Source organism: Orycteropus afer, unplaced genomic scaffold (genome assembly GCF_000298275.1).
Source record: "Orycteropus afer afer isolate SDZICR_OR568_19922 unplaced genomic scaffold, OryAfe1.0 scaffold00649, whole genome shotgun sequence".
In the NCBI taxonomy this organism is placed as follows: domain Eukaryota; kingdom Metazoa; phylum Chordata; class Mammalia; order Tubulidentata; family Orycteropodidae; genus Orycteropus; species Orycteropus afer.
In genome coordinates this window covers 901,966-920,758 of record NW_006922236.1, presented here as the reverse complement: position 1 = coordinate 920,758, position 18,793 = coordinate 901,966, and the positions used below count along the sequence as shown (strand labels likewise).

The following is an 18,793-nucleotide window of genomic DNA, read 5'->3' as shown; positions in this document are numbered from 1 at the left end:
CACGTCCTCTGCCCATTTTTAAATTGGATTCTTTGTCTTTTTGTTGTTGAGGCATTGGAGTTTTCTATAAATTCTAAAGATAAGTCTCTTCTCAGATATGTCATTGCAAAGTATTTTTACCGAATCTGTAGGTTCTCTTTTGACTCTTGGAAAAGTCTTTGGAAGCACATAAAAATTTAATTTTCAGAAGGTCCCATTCATCTAGTTTATCTATCTTCTGCTGTTTGTACATTTTGATTTATACTTGATAGTCCATTTCTGCCATATATTAGGACCTCTAAATTTGCCCCTAGTTTTTCCTTGAGGAATTTTATAGTTTTAGGTTTCACATTTAAGTCTTTGATCCATCTGGAGTCATTTTTTTTGTATGGTGTGAGGCACAGATCTTGTTTCATTCTTCTGCAAATGGATATCCAGTTTTGCCACCACCATTTGTTAAACAGAAAATCCCTTGTCCATTTAATGGATTTCAGCCCTTTGTGAAAGGTCAGCTGACCATGCATCAATGGATCTCTTTCTGGGTTCTCAATTCCATTCCATTGGTCTATGTGTCTGTTATGGTACCAATACCAGGCAGTTTTGACTACTGTGGCTATATAATAGGTTTTGAGATCCAGGAGTGTGAGAGTTCCTGCTTTGTTCTTCTTCTTCACAGCTTCTTGTTCAATTGATCCTTTAATCATTACATAATGTTCTTCCTTGTCTCTTATGGTGGTTTTTGTCTCAAAGTCAATTTGATCAGAAATTAATATTGCCACTCCTACTCTTTTTTGGTTGTCTTTGCTTGGTATATCTCTTTCCAACCTTTAATTTTTAGTGTGCTTTTGTCTTTGTCTCTAAGGTGTGTCTCTTGTAGACCCTATATTAACAGGTTATGTTTTCTTATTCAGTCCACAACTCTCTGTTTCTTGAGTGGTATATTTAATCCATTCACATTCAATGTAATTATCAACAAGTATGAATTAATTACTGTCATTTTGATATGTGTTTTTTCATGGTGCTCCTGGTTTCTTTGTTCCATATAATTTTAAGTGCTGAGCTCATTTTGTGTGTGAACCATGTTATCATTTCCTTTGTTGCTACTGTTTTTGTATTTGCTAATTATTTGTGCTTCTCCTCTTTTTTTATTGTGATGTGAAGGTTTGTCATTTTTCTTTCAGGTTACCCTGTGTTTTATAATTTTCTCCCCAAGTTTAGAACAATCCATTCTATCTTGCAACTCTCTTGACATCCTCACCAGTTAGAAGTTCCATAACTACACTATTTTTTCCCCCTTTTTCGTTTGTAGGTGTCCTCATTTGCCAACTGATGTCTCTGGTTTCCTCTTTACAATCTTGTAAGGTTATTTTACTTTGGATACTTTCATAGCTGTGCTGGTTTCTGGGTTATGTCACCTCGTGTATTAATGGTCAGTTGTTATTTGCTATTTTGGTTCTCTGTTTAAAGGACTCCCTTTAGCATCTCTTGGTTTATCTGGTTTTAACAAATACCCTTAATTTCTGCTTATCTGGAAATCTCCTAATTTCACCATCATATTTGAGGGAAAATTTTGCTGGGTATATAATTCTTGGTTGGATACTTTTCTCTTTCAGGGTTTTGTATATATCATTCTTTTTGCCTTCTTGCTTGCATAGTTTCTGCTGAGAAATCAGAGCTTATTGTCATTGGTTGTCCTTTGTAGATAACATTTCATTTTTCCTGTATACTGCTTTCAGGTTTCTTTCTCTTTCTTAGGTTTTGCTGAGTCTGATGATGATATATCTTGGTGATTTTCTTTTGGGGTCTATCTATTGGCCCATCTTTCTCCCATGGAACAGTTAGTGGGTTCAAGCCACCAATCATTCAGTCAGCAGCCAAGTGCTGTAACTTAGTGGGTCACCAGGGCTCCTGATGATGCTTAAGTTACTTAAACTCTTTGTACTTCAGTTTTCACATTTGAAACTACAGAAGAATTAATGAGACAATAAACAAACAATATTAGTGTAATACCTGGCTGACAGAAAACATATTTTTAGTGTGATGCTGATAACCTCATTTAAAATGAAGCTCAAGGTTGATTGTTATTTTATATTATTACTCCTCAACATTTTCACACTCACTGCACACTTCACTATCTCTTTTGACGTTTCTCAGTAGCAAAGCAAAAATACATCTGATGATGGAAAGCCACAGGAATATTTCCTTATCCCTTGCATGACAGCTTTAGTAGAGAAAGCTTAAGAAATAAATGTCAAATTCACTTTTCCTATATCTTGCCCTTTTTCTATCAAACCATAAGCTCTTTTTAACTTAACACTTTATATGAAATTGGATGTTAAAAAAAAAAAAAATTAATTGATAGTACTCAAAACTCACTGCCCTTGAATCAGATCTTACTCCTAGCAACCCTTGCTTGGGTTTCCAAGGTCGTATCACTATGAAAGTCAATTGCCCACTCTTCCTTCCAAGGAGTGGCTGGTGGGTTTGAACCCCAAGTAATGTTAATTGAACATATCTACTTTATGATCCTACACACTAGGGGGCAGTAAAACATAAAGCACAACACTAAGAGATTAATGCCCCAAATCGCAAATCAAACTGGTAATTTTGTGGAATGTTACAAGAAACTGCTTTCCTGCTGACTAAAAAAAAAAAAAATTAGTGAGTGTGAATAAACTTTTGTTTTGGGACAATGCAGACAATGGTCAGTTAACAAGGAGAAAGAGTACAATAATGATAATAAATTTAAAGAATTTAAAAACACATGTGTCTTTACTTAAAAGTAAGAAGCCTTTTCTAGCATAATAATAGACACTAAAACCAATGGAACAGAACTGAGAGTCCAGAAATGAACGCACACATCTATGGTCAACTAGTTTTGGTAAAGGGTGCTAAGTCCATTCAAGGGGGAAAAGAAGAATGTCTTCAATAAATGATGCTGGAAAAACTGGATTTCTTCATGTAGAAAAAGAAACAGGATCCATGACTCACAACATAAATAAAAACAAATTCAAAATGGATTATGGATCTCAGTGTGAAAATGAAAAACATAAAATTTCTAGAAAAAAATACAGGAGCATGGTTATTGGGCCTAGCTTTTAACAAAGAAGCACTAACAGCAAAAGAAAAAATAAATAAGACTTTATAAAAATTAAATACATTTGTTCATCAAATGTTTTACCAAAAAAGTAAAAAGACAAGCTATTGACTGAAGAAAATCCAGTAAGAGTCTAATAACACACACATACACAACAAATAATAAAAAGACAAATAACCCAATCAAAAAATCATAGGCCTTGAAGAGATAGTCATGAAACAGGATATTCAAATGGCCAACAAACATATGTAAAGATGTTCAACATCTTTAGCCATCAGAGAGATGCAAATCAAAATCCCAATAAGATACTATTCCACTCTCACTAGGATGCTAGGTTATTTTTGTTGTTGTTTTACATGGAAAAAACAAATGTTGGTGAAGATGCAGAGAAAAGTAAAAACTTTAATCCACTGCTAATCAGAACACAAAATGCTACAAGGTAGCACTTCCTCAAAAAACTAAAAGTAGAGCTATGGTATGGCATAGCAATTCCTCTCCTAGGTGTATACCCAAGGAACTTGAAAGCAGTGAGGCAAACAGACACATATACCAATGCTGACTACATCATTATTCACAACAGCCAAATGATGGAAATAAGCTAAATGCTCATCAACAGATAAATGGATAAACTAAATGTGGTACAAACATACCAGAAAAGAGAAATAAAGTCCTAATACATGCTACAACATGGATGAACCTTGACATTATGCTGAGTGAAATAAGTCAATCATAAAATGACAAATATTGCATGACCTCATTTATACAAAAGATAAGATAAAGCAAACAAGGGGGGAAGAAAAAAACACTGCCACCAAGTTGATTCCCAATCATAGTAACCTCCATCAGGTTTCCGAAGTGGTAAATCTGTACAGAAATAGATTGCCCAGTCTTCCTTCCACCGAGTGGCTGGTGAGTTTGAACCGCCAACCTTCTAGTTAGCAGTCAAACGCCTTAGGCACTACACTACCAGAGCTCTTAACATACAGAGTTTATTAGTGGTTACCAGCAATGGATGTTGTTGTTGTTGTTGTTACTTGCCGTCGAGTCGGCCCCGACTCATAGCGACCCCTCCTTGGGTTTCCGAGGCAGTATCACTACGGAAGTAAGATTGCCCAACCTTCCTTCTGAGGAGTGGTTGGTGGGCTTGAACCGCCAGCCTTCTGGTTAGCAGTCAAGTGCCTTAGGCACTATGCTACCAGAGCTCCAGCAATGGATAAGAGAGGGAAAAGGGGAGTTATTGCTATGGAGTACTGAGTTTCTGTTTATGGTGATGGAAAATTCTTATCGATAAAGGGTAATGACTGCACAGCCACTAATATAATTGACATCCTAATCTGTACACCTGTAGAAAGTTGAAATAGCAAATGTTATTATATATATTTTTATAACAAAAAAAGAAAGAAAGAAAAGAAAAGTTGCTGAGACTACTCATGAAATTTGGTTTCTTGGTTCAAGGTCATGGTTTCATGGGACAGCTCAGTTAACTGGCCTAATATCATTTTTAGTGCTTCTGTTCTACTTCCTAGTTTACAACATAGTGCCTGGGGTCTTAAAAGCATGAAAGCAGCCATCCAAGGTATAACTGGTCTCGAGTCACCTGAAGCCACAGAGAAAGAAGGAGAGTCAGGAACAAAAGAAGGAAATGGAATGTGTGGCTAATTGTCTCCATGAACAACTGTTTTTTTTACCATGAAGCCACAACTTCGTGGTGCCCAGCTACCATTACTGAACATTTTGAGCAAAGGTGCTACAGAAGAATCCTGCCCAAAAAAGGAAAAAAATAAGGAAGAGAATTTCAAATTCTCATAGAACACTGACTTTCTGGAGCCATGGAGGCTGGATGAACCACTAAAACTATCCCCCCAAAATAATCTTTAAACCATAAACCAAAAATATCTTCTGACATCTTCTATAAACCCACTAGGATGGCTATATTCACAAAGATGGCAATAACAAATGTTGGCAAGGATGTGAAGAAACTAAAACCCCCATATACTGCTGCTGAAATGTAAAGTGGTACAGTCACTTTTGAAAAAAGCTTGGAATTTCTCAAAAAGTTAAACAGAGTTTTCATATGACCTAGCAATTCTACTCCTGTATATGTACCTAAGATAACTGAAAATACAACTCCACCAAAATAATAATAATAACAAATTGCATACACCTAGTTGAGGATCTTCCCCTTTTTTGCTAATCTTCTACTCTACCAAGCATGATATTCTTCTCTAGGGAATGGTCCCTTCAGACAACATGACCAAAGAAGGTAATATGAACTCTGGCCATTCTCGCTTCCAAGGAACCTTATGGTTGCACTTCCTCCAGGACACATTTGTTTATTCTTTGGGAAGTCCATGGTATTTTCAGTATTCTTCAACATCACAACCCAAAAGTATCAACTCTTCTTCAATCTTCCTTATTCATTGTTCAGCTTTCACATGCATATGTGGCAATTGAAAATGCCATGGCTTGGGTTAAGTGCACCTTAGTCTTCAAAGAGACTAAGTCTCTTTGCTCTCAAAGAGAGTCTTCTTTGCTCTTCAGCACTTTAAAGATTTTTGAAGATTTGCCCAGTGCAATACATCTGATTTCTTGACTGCTGCTTCCATAGGTGTTAACTGTAAATTAAAGTAATATGAAATCTCTGACAACTTCCATCTTTCCTCCATTTATTGTGATGCTGTCTATTCGTCCAGTTGTGAAGATTTTTGTTTCTTTATATTGAGGTGCACCCATACTGCAGATGACAATCTTCAATCTTTATCAGAAAGTGCTTCAAGTCATCTTCACTTTCAGCTCCTGTGGATTTGTTTTACTTGTCTTCAGCTTCAACTTGAACTTGCATATGAGCAACTGATGCTCTGTTCCACAGTGAGCTCCTAGTCTTATTTCGGCCAAAGATATTGAGCTTCTCCATCACCTCCTTACACAGATGTATTCAATCTGATTCCTGTGTATTCCATCTGGCAAGGTCCACACGTGTAGCCACCATTTATGTTGCTGTAAAAAAAAATGTATTTGTAATGAATAAGCCTGTGGTCTTGCAAAATTCTATCATGCAATCATCAGTGTCATTTCTATCACCAAGCCCATATTTTCCAACTACTAGTGATTCTTCTTTGTTTCCAACTTTTGCATTCCAATCACCAGTAATGATCAATACATCTTGATTGGTAAAAATTGGTAAAAAAAATCTTCAATTTCCCTGTCTTTGGCTTTGGTAGTTGGTGCATATATTTGAACATAAGTGGTATTAACTGGTCTTCCTTGTAAGCACATGGATATTATCCTACCACTGACACCACTGTACTTCAGGATGTATCTTGAAACTGTTTGTGATGATGAATGCCACGACATTCCTCTTCAATTTGCTATTCTGGCATAGTAGATTATATGGTTGTCTGATTCAAAATGGCCAAAACCAGTCCATTCCAGCTCACCAATGTCTAGAATATTGATTTATTTTTGTGTTCCATTTCATTTTTGACAACTTCAAATTCTCCTAGGTTCACACTTCATACATTCCATGTTCCAATTATTAATGGATGTTTGCAGCTGTTCCTTCCCATTTTGAGTCATGTCATATCAGCAGATGGAGGTTCTGAACATTTTACTCCATCCACGTCATTAAGGTTGACTCTACTTTGAGGAGGAAACTCTCTCCCAGTCATATTGGAGAGCCTTCTGACCTGTGGGGCTCATCTTCCAGCACTATATCAGACAATATTTCAGGCTATTCATCAAGTTTTCCAGTAATATATCAGACAATGTTTCATTGCTATTCATAAGGTTTTCACTGGCCAATACTTTGAGAATTAGATGGCCCATTCCTTCTTCTGAGTGTGACTTAGTCTGGAAGTGCTGCTGAAACCTCTCCACCATGGGTGACCTTACTGGTATCTGAAATAGAAGTGGCATAGCCTCCAGGCTCAAAGAAACACACAAGCCAGCATGGTACAACAAAGTGACAGACAAGTGGTCAAGGTAGAGTGAAGAAGTTGGGTGACCCAACCATTCTGTTACAAGGTATATATCCTAAAGAAGTGAAATCCAGGACAAGAACAGATATATACACACCTATGTTCATCGCAGCACTATTTACAACAGCCAAATGATGAAAACAACCTAGGTGTCCATCAACTGAAGAATGGATGACCAAACTATGGTACGTACACACAATGGAATAAAATGCAACCCTAAAGAACAATGTAGAATCAGCAAAACAGCATATAACATGGATTAACTTGGAGGACATTATGCTGAGTGAAATTAAGTCAATCACAGAAGGACAGATATTGTATTAGTCTGTTACTCTAAAAAGTCAAGGAAAGGTTTATATATGGAAGGAAATTTTCTTTGTTGGTTACTTGGGTTGGGAGGGAAAGGAGGGAACACTGTTAGACAGAGAAAAATTATTGATTTGGGTGAAGAGAAGGGTAATATACTAAATGTGAGTTATCAACATGGTGGCATTGAGGAAGAGGAAGACAGAGAGAGGTGCATGGGAGGTACAGACAACAAAAAATGAATCCTTTTGTATATGCACTACTATGTTGTCAGTGAAGGCAAACATGGGTATATGGGTGGATAGATGGGTGTGGGCCCAAGACCATGTATAGGGTGGGCAGACAATGTTTCTACAAGTGTATTGGTATGTTCTGAAGAATTCCCAGGTATATAGCTGAGCTGACAAGGGACAAGGTTGTAGTCACTTCTTGAACACAGCCAGCTACCTAGAGAGAGCTAGCGGTTGGACCTGTGGGCTCGGGACCATAATCCAAGGGGACATCAAGCTCAACTGGCAAAACATACTACACAAAACATTGTTCTACATCCTACTTTGGTGAGTAGCTACTGAGATCCTAAAAGGTTGCCAGCAGCCATCTAGATACAACGATGGGTCTCTCCTTGTCCAGGGCAAAGAAGAAAGAAGAAAACCAAAGATTCATGGAAACAATTAATCCTCGTGACTTGTATACCATGCGATCCTCAGCCTATATGACTATGAGACCAAAAGAACTAGATGGTACCTGGCTACCACAGTCAAACACTCAGAGGGCAATCTATGTAGGAGATCCCAGATAGAGTGGGAGAACAATGTGGAAAAAACTCAAAATCATTTGGAAAAAAAGAAGGGACCAGGTTTGGTGGTCTGATAGAGCCTGATAGAACCATTCAGACTATTATAAAATAATAATAATAATAATAATAACCTGCCCTTCAGGTCCGGAATTGAACCCACTCCTGTGGCTTCCAGCCAAACAAAAGACAGGCATATGAAATGAACATTTCCATTAGGTAGATACACTCCTTGGAGAGAACAATCATGGGAGAATAGAAGGGCTGTGTATGCACAGGGAGACAGCTCAGGGGGAAGGAGTGCATGGAGGGAAGGAAACAGAGAACAGGTAACTATGGGGAGGAAGTGGGAGGGGAGCTGTTGTATTGTGGTAAATTGTATTCAACGTCATGAGACAAAGTATGTGTGAGCTGCTGTATGGAAAGTGAATTTGCTCTGTAAACTTTCACCCAAATAACAATTAAAAAAAAAAAAATCAACTGCATAGGTATAAAAAAAAAGATATTGGTTAATATACTGAATGTAAGGACTGACAGAAGGGGAAAAGTTAAAGATGACTTAAGGTTATTGGCTGGCCTCAGGAACTGAAAGGATAGAGGTATTATTTACCAAATTGGGGATAACAGGAGGAGGAGCATGTGTGAAAGGAGATTATTCTGGGCATATTAAGTTTCACATGCTTATTAGACATCCAAGTGAAAATGCAAAGATGTTAGCTTGGAAGTACAAACCTGGAATTCAAAAGAGAGATCATGAAAATATCCTTCTATGTATACGATCGGGAGCTCTGGTATCATAGTGCTTAGGGCATTTGACTGCTAACCAGAAGGCTGGCAGTTCAAACCAGCCACTCCTTGGAAAGAAGATGGGGCAATCACTTCCATAGTGATACCACTTCAGAAAGCCAAGGAGGGGTCACTATGAATTGGATCTGACTCAATGGCAGTGAGTTTGGTTTTTTTTTGGTATGTGTATGATCATGGCATTACTGATCCAACTTATTTATACCTAAATTATTTTATAAGCAACTCTGTCTTTCAGTGTAAATAAACTTCATAGTCAGAATTTCTAACATACAAGATTAAAATAATTATTTTCATTTTATAACTGAAAGCCCTAACACACTGAAGATTATTTGTCTGGATTTTTTTTTTTTTTAATTAGTAGAGAGTGATATCTTCTGTCATATTATGATACAATAGGCTATTGAAAAAATAAATTTTCAAGATAAAAAAGCAAAGTAACTAAAAAATAATTTTCCTAAATTACAACCTGAGTAAACTAAATCACTCAAATAGATAAATCAAAACACTTAACAGACACAGAAAGAAAAATGTACTCATTTGTTTGCTTCATCAGCTATTCATGAACTAACAAATTTATCATTTTAACTGCAATCTCAAATATATAAGTATAAAAGAAACAAAATGTGCTTTGATATCATAGTAGGAAAGCATTATATATCCCAAATGAACATTTTTTAAACTATTAAATTATCTAAAATAAAATGTTCTTCATTTTCATAAATCCGATATATCAAATTCATGTAACTTGTTTATGAACTACAATGTAAAAGTTACACACTGTGACATACTGTCAATTACATCAATTTTGTCTTATTAGTTTTCTCTTTCAGTGGAGGTTGCTATTAGGGGTACTGGCAGTAGGTGGAGAACCTCTCTAAGTTGCATAAAAAAAAAATTTGAATCTTTTCCATTAAAATTCTCTTTCTATTTTCTCAACTACAGAAATCAGGACTTTTATCTGTAAGCCTATTTTTAGAAGTAAAAAGTACTAAGGATGACTTTTATTTCCCTGAGGAAATATAATTTTTAAATAACCATGATATAGCTCTTACACAAGTTTTTTCATAATTTTTTCACATTCAGCTGCCAAGGACTTGTAATAAGAACAAATTATTTAGTGAAACACATCAAAAAAAATTTAGATTATATAACTTATATGTAAGTGCAACAGCCAAGAAACTCCAAGATATTTTGAAGATGAACCAAGTGGTAACACTTCACCAAATATCAAAACTCACAATAATTAAAACAGGGTAGTGTTATCAAGGCTACAAAATCTGACTAATATAACAGAAAAAAAGCCCTACATGAAGTGATGCACACAAGGCAATGATACATGACAAAGCTAGAGGAAAAGGTTGAAATTTCACTAATCAATATATGTCATGTCTTTAAAAAAGTAATAAAATTGGACCACTTCTTCACACCTAAGATTGGTGGTGATCACAAATTCTAAGATACTGAAATACTCTATCCCAACCACTAAACCACTCAGGATCCAGGAACCAAAGCAGCAATGCCTGATACAGTAGCAGGCCATCCCAACTCACCTCCAATACTAATGGTGAGAATCCATTCAGATTGTTGGTGCTACGACAGACTAGTGGATAAAATTTTTAATATCACACCTTTTCACACCATATACAAACATCATAATCTCCTGGTAACCTGAATGTGAAGGGCAAAATTATGAGGATTTTAGAACAAAATATAAAAGGATATCTTCATAACCTCAGAATAGGGAAGAACTTCTTAAAGAGGAAAGAAAAACTACAAACCATAATGTTTATACACACATAAACATGAATACATAAAATAAAATATAAAGTAAACATAGAATAAACATAGGTGAAATACAGAATGCCAATATATTTTATATAAGCTGTGTAAAGAGAGAATAAAAACATCAAAATGTGGAAGAAGGTATTTTCAACTTGTATACAAAAACAATAAAAAACTAGATGCAATAGCAAAAAAAAAAAAAAAAAAAAAACCCTAACATCCTGAATATATAGAGAATTCTCATGAATGAGTAAGAAAAATACATAAATCAATAAAACAAAATGAGTAAAAGATTTCATCTGGATTTTTTAAAAGAATAGGAAGCTCAGATTTCCAATAAAAATTTGAAAAGATGCTCAACTAATTAGAAATCAGGAAGAAGCAAATTAAGACATATTGAGAAAGGATTTTATCTCTTATCAGATTGGTAAAAGTTGGGAAGTACCAGAAAACCAGAAGTTGACAAATATTCCAACTCTCATCTATTGCTTGTTGGATTATAAATTTATAAATCATTTCAAAAAGTAGTTTGCTTTACTTAGTAAAGCTGACATGGGGGGTATATTATAAGCCAGAAATTCCACTCCCAGGTATATGCAACAGAGAAACTCCTGCATGTGTATACCACGATTTATAACAACAATGTTCTCAGAAAAACTGTTTGTGAGTCTTAATCTGAAAACAAAATTTTTAAAATGGATAAACTACTTGCAGCATTTTGAGTTGAGCCCCATCAGCAAATGATGGTTATTAAGTTTACGTCATTAAGACTGACTCTACTTTAAGGAGAGCTCTTCCTCAGTCATATTCTGAGTGCCTTTCAACCTGAGGCACTCACCTTCTTGTACTATATAGACAATGTTTCACAGATATTCATAAAGTTTTCTAGTAATTGTCAGGCACTGTTTCACTGCTATTAAGATTTTCAGTGATCAGTCTTTTCAGAATTGGATGGCCCCATTCATCTGCCCACTCTGTCTTCAGCCAGGAACTCCACTGAAACCTGCCCATGATGGGTGACCCTGCTGGAATTTGAAATACTGTTGGCATAGCCTTCAGGCTCACAGCAACATGCAAGCCACCACAGTAAGACAAAATGACAGACAAGTGGTGGTATAAATCTAGGAAAACTGGAAGTTGTCAAAAATGAAACAGAACTGATGAAGGTAAATATCCTAGGCATTATTAAGCTGAAATTGACTGGTACTGGCCATTCTGAATCAGACAATCACAGGATCTACTATGCCAGGGATGACAAACTGAAGAGGAATGGCAATGAATTCATGTTCACAAAGAATATCTCAAGATCTATCCTGAAGTACTATGCTGTCAGTGATAGGATAATATCCATACACCTACAAGAAACGCCAGTTAACACTACTATTATTCTAATTTACATATCATCTACCAAAACCAAAGATGAAGAAATTGAAGATTTTTACCAAATTCTACATTCTGAAATTGACCAAACATGTAATAAAGATGTATTGCTAATTATTGGTGATTGGAATGTGAAAATTGGAAACAAAGAAGAATCACTGGTAGTTGGAAAATAGGGCCTTGGTGAAAAAAATGATGTCGGAGATCTCGTGAAAGAATTTTGCAAGACCAATGACTTCTTTATTACAAATATCTATTTAAAACAATATACACGGTGGCTATACACATGGACCTCCCCAGATGGAATACACAGAAATCAAATCAACTACTTCTGTGGAAAGAGGCAATGGAGAAGCTCAATATCATCAGTCAAAAGAAGGCCAGGAGTGGACTGCAATTCTCATATGCAAGTTCAAGTTGAAGCTAAAGAAAATTAAAATAAGTCCACAAGAACCAAAATATGATTCTCATTTACCCCAACTGAAATTAGAGGCCATATGAAGATAGATTTAACACACTGAATACCAATGACTGAAGACCAGACAAGCTCTGGTGGGATTACAGCAAGAAAATCATACATGAAGAACACAAGCGGTCATTTAAAAGACAGGAAAGGAAGAAAAGACCAAAAATGGATGTCAAAGGAGACCCTGAAACTTGCTCTTGAATGCAGAGTACCTAAAATGAATGGAATGGAAGAAATGATGAAAAAAAAAATGAACAGAAGATTTCAAATGGCAGATGGAGAAGACAAAAAATTATAATGAAATGTGCAAAGACCTGGAGTTAGAAAAATAAAAGCAAAGAATGTGGTCAGTTTCTCAAGCTGAAAGAACTGGAAAAAAATTCAAGTCTCGATTTACAACACTGAAGGATTCTATGGGCAAAATTTTGAATGGTGATACAGGAAGCAGCAAAAGAAGATGGAAGCACTACACAATCACTGTATGAAAACAGAAGGAGCTCTGGTGGCACAGTGCCTAAGCCATCTGACTGCTAAACAGGGGGTTGGCAGTTCAAACCCACCAGCCGCTTCATGGAAGTTGGGGCAATCTACTTCCACAAAGATTTATCACCTGGGAAACCCAATAGGGGTTGCTATGAGTCAGAATTGACTTGATGGAAGCGAGTTTGGTTTTGTTCGGTTGGAAAAAGAACTGGCTGAAGTTCAACTATTTCAGGAGGTAGCATATGATCAAGAACCAATGGTATAAAAGGAAAAATCCAAAGTGCACTGAAAGAAATAGAGAAAAACAAGGCTCCAGGAACTGATGGCATATTCATTGAGATGTTTCAACAAACAGATGGCACTGGTGGCACTTACTCATTTGTGCCAAGAAATCTGAAAGACAGCTACCTGGTCAACTGACTGGAAAAGATCCATATCTGTACCTATTCCAAAGAAAGGTTATCTAAGAGAATGTGGAAATTACCAAATAGTATCCTTAATATCACATGCAAGTAAAATTTTGCTGAAGATAATTCAAATATAGTTGTAGGAACATATTGACAGGGAACTGCCAGAAATGCAATCTGGATTCAGAAGAGGATGTGGAATGAAGGATATCATTTCTGATGTCAGATGGATCTTAACTGAAAGCAAAGAGTACCAGAAATATGTTTACCTGTGTTTCACTGACTATGCAAAGGCATTCGACTATGTGGATCATAACAAATTATGGGTAACATTGCAAAGGATGGGAATTCCAGAACACTTAATTATGCTCATGCAGAACCTGTACATAGATCAAGAGATTGTTCTTCAAATAGAACAAGGGGATACTGCATGGTTTAAAATCATCAGGGTTGTATCCTTTCACCATAATTATTCCATTTGTGTGCTGAGCAAATAATCTAGGAAGCTGGACTGTATGAAGAAAAATGCAGTATTAGGATTGGAGAAAGAACGGTTAACAACTTGATATATGCAGATGACATCACATTTGCTTGCTGAAAATGAAGACGACTTGAAGCACTTATTGACAAAGATCAAAGACTACATTGTGGATTACACCTCAACAAAGGAAAACAAAATTCCTCACAACTAGACCAATAAGCAATACCATGAAAAATGGAAAAAAGAGTGAAGTTGTCAGGATTTCATTTTACTTGGATCCACAGTTAACAGTCATGGAAGCAGCAGTCAGGAAATCAAATGTCATACTGCACTGAGAAAATCTGCTGCGAAAGACCTCTTTCAAGTGTTAAGAAGTAAAAATGTCACTTTGAAGACTAAGGTGCACCTGACCCAAGCCATGGTATTTTCAATCACCTCATATGCATGTGAAAGCTGGGCAATGAATAAGGAAGATCAAAGAAGAGTTCATGCCTTTGTATTGTGGTACTGATGAAGAATAGTGAAAATATCATGGACTTCCACAAGAATGACCAAATCTGTCCCGGAAGGAATGCTACCAGAATGTTCCTTGAAAGTGAGAATGGCCAGATTTTGTCTCACTTACTTTGGTCATCCTGTCAGAGGGACCATTCCCTGGAGAAGGATATCATGCTTGGTAAAGTAGAGGATCAGTGAAGGGGCAAACCCTCTACAAGACAGATTGACATAGTAACTACAACGATGGTCTCAAGCATACCAAGGACTGTGATGATGGCACTGGACCAGACTACATTTTCTTCTGTTGTACACAGGGTTGCTATGAGTTGGAATTGACTAGACAGCAGCTAATGACGATAACTATACACACACACACATATGCACATACATACCTATATATATACATATATACACACACACACACATATATACCTATATACTCATACATATACAGATATATATGTATATATTTTTTAACTCTATTAGCACTTCTCCCACCCCAGCCCATTCCACACCATCCCCTGGCTCTGATTTATCCATCATTACGTGGACATAACACAAAATCAGGTAACAACTAAAGCACTTCATGTATAAAACATGGACAAAATCTGTCCAGGAATGTGATAGAGACTCTGAGATTTACACTGGTTACTGTTTCTACTTAAAATGGGAGTTACTAGGCGTTAAGTATTAGTCAATAAAAGAGAATGGAAGTTTTTACCACATCAAAAATTATACCAATACAAGAAACTACGTTCAATGGTCACCTGTCAGTTATATATATCTTTATTCTGGATATAGAAAGTATTTCAAATATACCTGTATACTGCCGAACTCAACGTTCTCGTAATGGAAATGTGCACACTCAGCCATCTTCGGAAAGTGACCTTTGGTGAAGGGTAACCTGAAGTACATGAAAATAAGGCAATAAGAAAGAAGAAACCAGGATAGACAAAAATACTAAGTCTAAAGGAAAAAACATAATGAATTTCAAGAACTCATGCAAGCAAAAATATTAAATAAGCCCATGCATATGAACACATGTAATTCACACAAATCCTTTCAGAGACAGACTAAAGCAAATGAAAATTAAATTTAATGCACAGGTCAAAAAAAAAAAAAAGCAACTCTATACTCTCCTAATCTTAAAGCAATATTATGCCCATAGAAAAGCTACACCTGCAGTGAATGTAATGGAAACTGAACAGCCAGCTTCCAGCCAGAAGTAGCATTACCACCACAAAATACAAAACTGAATTTTACCTGTGAATGTTGTCACAGCCCATCAGTCCTGGATTGTTGGATCTGAGTGCAGAATGAACATTTTTATCCTTGATTTCCCCTACTTACAAACAAAGTAAAGCTATCTAATCCTCTATAAAAGCAAGAAACAAACTAAGTGCCTTAGAATCAATTCTGACTCATAGCCCCATGTGTGTCAGAATAGAACTGTGCTCTGCAGGGTTTACAGTTTTTCAGAAGCCGATTGCCAGGCCTTTCTTTTGGAGGTCGCTCAGGGTGAACTTTAACACCAAGTGCATTAACTACTTGCACCACCTTAGGACATCTATCTAGCCTTGTAGCAGGTGAAAATAGAGATTTCTGGTTAAAACTTAAAAGAGATATATTCAGATATTTCACTTAAGAGTCAACTACTGGTATCCATTTCAGGCTTCTAAAAGGCAAAGGCTATGATATAGCAATCTCATAACTCAAACAACAAAGAACTGATTTTTCTAAATGAATGAGAACCTTTTTTAAAGGTACCAAGAAGGATATACTTAGATTATTCCTGTTAAACACTGATATGTAACAGAGAATGATGAAAATTATCTTAAGAACAAAAATAAAGTATATTTTTAGAGAAAATAATCTGTAAACCTATTGCACTACTTATTGAGTCACAATTTAAGACTGGAAAGTGTAACTAAATATACAGACTTAAGAATGTATGTAGTAAGGAATCTAAGTAGACATTTTAAGATAATTAAAGAACTGGTTTTCATTTATAGAAATTCATTTAAAACTCACTATGAAGTTAACCCAAAAAAACCCAAACACACTGACATCAAGTAAGTTCTGACCCTGTAAGGACAGAGTAGAACTTCCACATAGGGTTTCCAAGGCTATCATCTTTACAGAAGCAGACTACCACATCTTCCTCCCACTCAGAGGCTGATGAGCATGAATTTCTGATCTTTTGGATAGCTGCTGAACTCTTAAACACTATGCCATCAGGGCTCTTATTGTAAAATTACTACTTACTTTTTCACATGTTTAACCTTCATACTGGCTGTACTGCCACATGTCTTAAGAGTAAGGTCCCCAGGAATCTCCGGAACATCTGCTCCTCTTGCCTTAAAAAAACAGTAACGGCAAAAGATTTATAACTATTCCTTCAGTACTAATAATTTTTAAAAGTAAATTATAGTTAATTTAAATGACTCCCCTGACTTTCTACCAATGGGAATGTATCTTGATTTAATAATCTCTTCTAAAGATTATAATTTAATTTGGTTTAATTTTTAAGAATAAGAAAAAAAAAGTCACCACATTTTAATATTTAAATTTACTCTGTAAAAGAAACTTTTTGTGAAAATTAGAATTTTCATGCTCTTACAATCAAATTTCAAAGTGAACTATTTATTATGTGTCTCCTTACAAACTAAAATCTCTCATAGGAGTTGCTGGAATAAAATAACCTTGGTTATGATAATTAATACAGGTTAAAATGGTAAGATAAACATAATTATGTGATCACAACATGCAATTCTCACACCAAAATCTGAAAATGACATATATGTAATACTTCCAACTTACTCCTTAGATTGTCAAAGTTTCCACAGTGGTGAATTTTCAACTTTACTAGCACATTCAACTGTATCATTAAAAAAAAAAAAAAAAACCCTGAAAATCAAAAGTTTCTAACACTTGTGGACAAAAAGAAAACAAATTTATGCTATATTACCTATGATTACTTGTGACCAATGATTTATTATAGATTGTTTATAACAGAAAACCTTGATTATTAAAGGCCATGCCATGTGATTACATAGGAGAGATTATTATGGAATGAACAGGTAGTCAGTTTAGAAAAGAATCACCAGTTCAGCTGAATTATTAAATGTTTTGTTTCCTTTTATCATTTCTATATTTTTGTTATTGTGGAGAATACACACAGCAGTACATCAATTCAACCATTATGCATATAAAATACAGTGCTACTGATTACATTCTTGAGTGGTGTGACTACTGTCACCTTCCTTTTCCTAGCTGAGCTGTTCTCCCTCGTTGACATAAACTCACAACCCTCTGAGTTTCCTATATAATTTTTTAAGTTACTACTGTAAGTTTGATCCTATATAGATACATCTTTAAAGAGCACAATGCCCAGGGCAGACATTCTTTGTTAATTAAGCTAAACTATGGTTTTAAGAAGACTTCAGGGATTATTTTTGGTTTAAGGTTTAAAGATTATCACAGAGTAATAGTTTCAGGGGCTCAATCCAGCCTCTATATCCAAAACATCTTTATGTGTGAACGAAAAAAAAAATAGCCAATATACATGACTCTTCAAAGATATGAAGTAACAATGCACAAATTTAAAAGAACTCTTGGTGTATCTTCAGGGACAAGCCCTCGTGGCACAGCAATTAAGCACTTGGCTGCAGACCAAAAGGTCAGCAGTTCAGACCCACCAAGCACTCTGTGGTGTGGGGGAAAGATAAGGCAGTCTGCTTCCATAAATATTTACTGTCTTGGAAACCCTATGCAATAGTTCTAATCTGTTCTATAAGGTTCCTGAGTTGAAATCCACTTGATGGCAATGGATTTTTTGATATTTCATCACAGCACTAGTGGATCCAGTTTTAGCATTTGAGTTTTCTTTTTTTTTTTTTTTCTCTTAGTAAGTTTTACTATTTGTAAGGATTGATACTTCATGATAAATCCTTCTTCAAACCAAAACTCATTGCCATCCATTCGTTTCTGACTCATAGTGACCCCTACTGGGTTTTTGAGGCTGTAAATCTTTACGGAGGTAGATCACCTCATCTTCCTCCCTCAGAGCAGCTGGTGGGTTTGAACCACTGACCTTCTGGGTACCAGTCAAGTGCCTTATCCACTACACTACCAGAGCTCTTTTCTTTCCTAAAGGTCTTTCAAAGGCAAAAGACAATTGATTTATTTTCTTTAGTAATGGAAGAGAATTAATTCTATCTTATAATTAATATCCCAGCGAGATGCACCTGGTGCACAGGTAACAGCCCAGCTTATAGACTGAGACAGACTAGGAAGAAGGAAGAGGCCGTCCACTTCTCAAAGAATTGGCCAGGGAA

The 18,793-nt window shown here is 36.0% G+C and overlaps 1 protein-coding gene across 1 annotated transcript in view; it reads right to left on the bottom strand.

Annotated features, from left to right (window-relative positions):
• Positions 1-18,793, bottom strand: part of ARHGAP32 (Rho GTPase activating protein 32) — a 511,643-nt gene that overhangs the window by 301,267 nt on the left and 191,583 nt on the right. The window contains exons 3-5 of the mRNA XM_042783085.1: positions 16,722-16,813; positions 15,720-15,761; positions 15,276-15,360 (exon numbers count right to left, since the gene is read on the bottom strand). Coding sequence (XP_042639019.1) covers positions 15,276-15,360; positions 15,720-15,761; positions 16,722-16,813 — 219 coding nt within the window. The remainder of the gene's footprint in view (positions 1-15,275; positions 15,361-15,719; positions 15,762-16,721; positions 16,814-18,793) is intronic.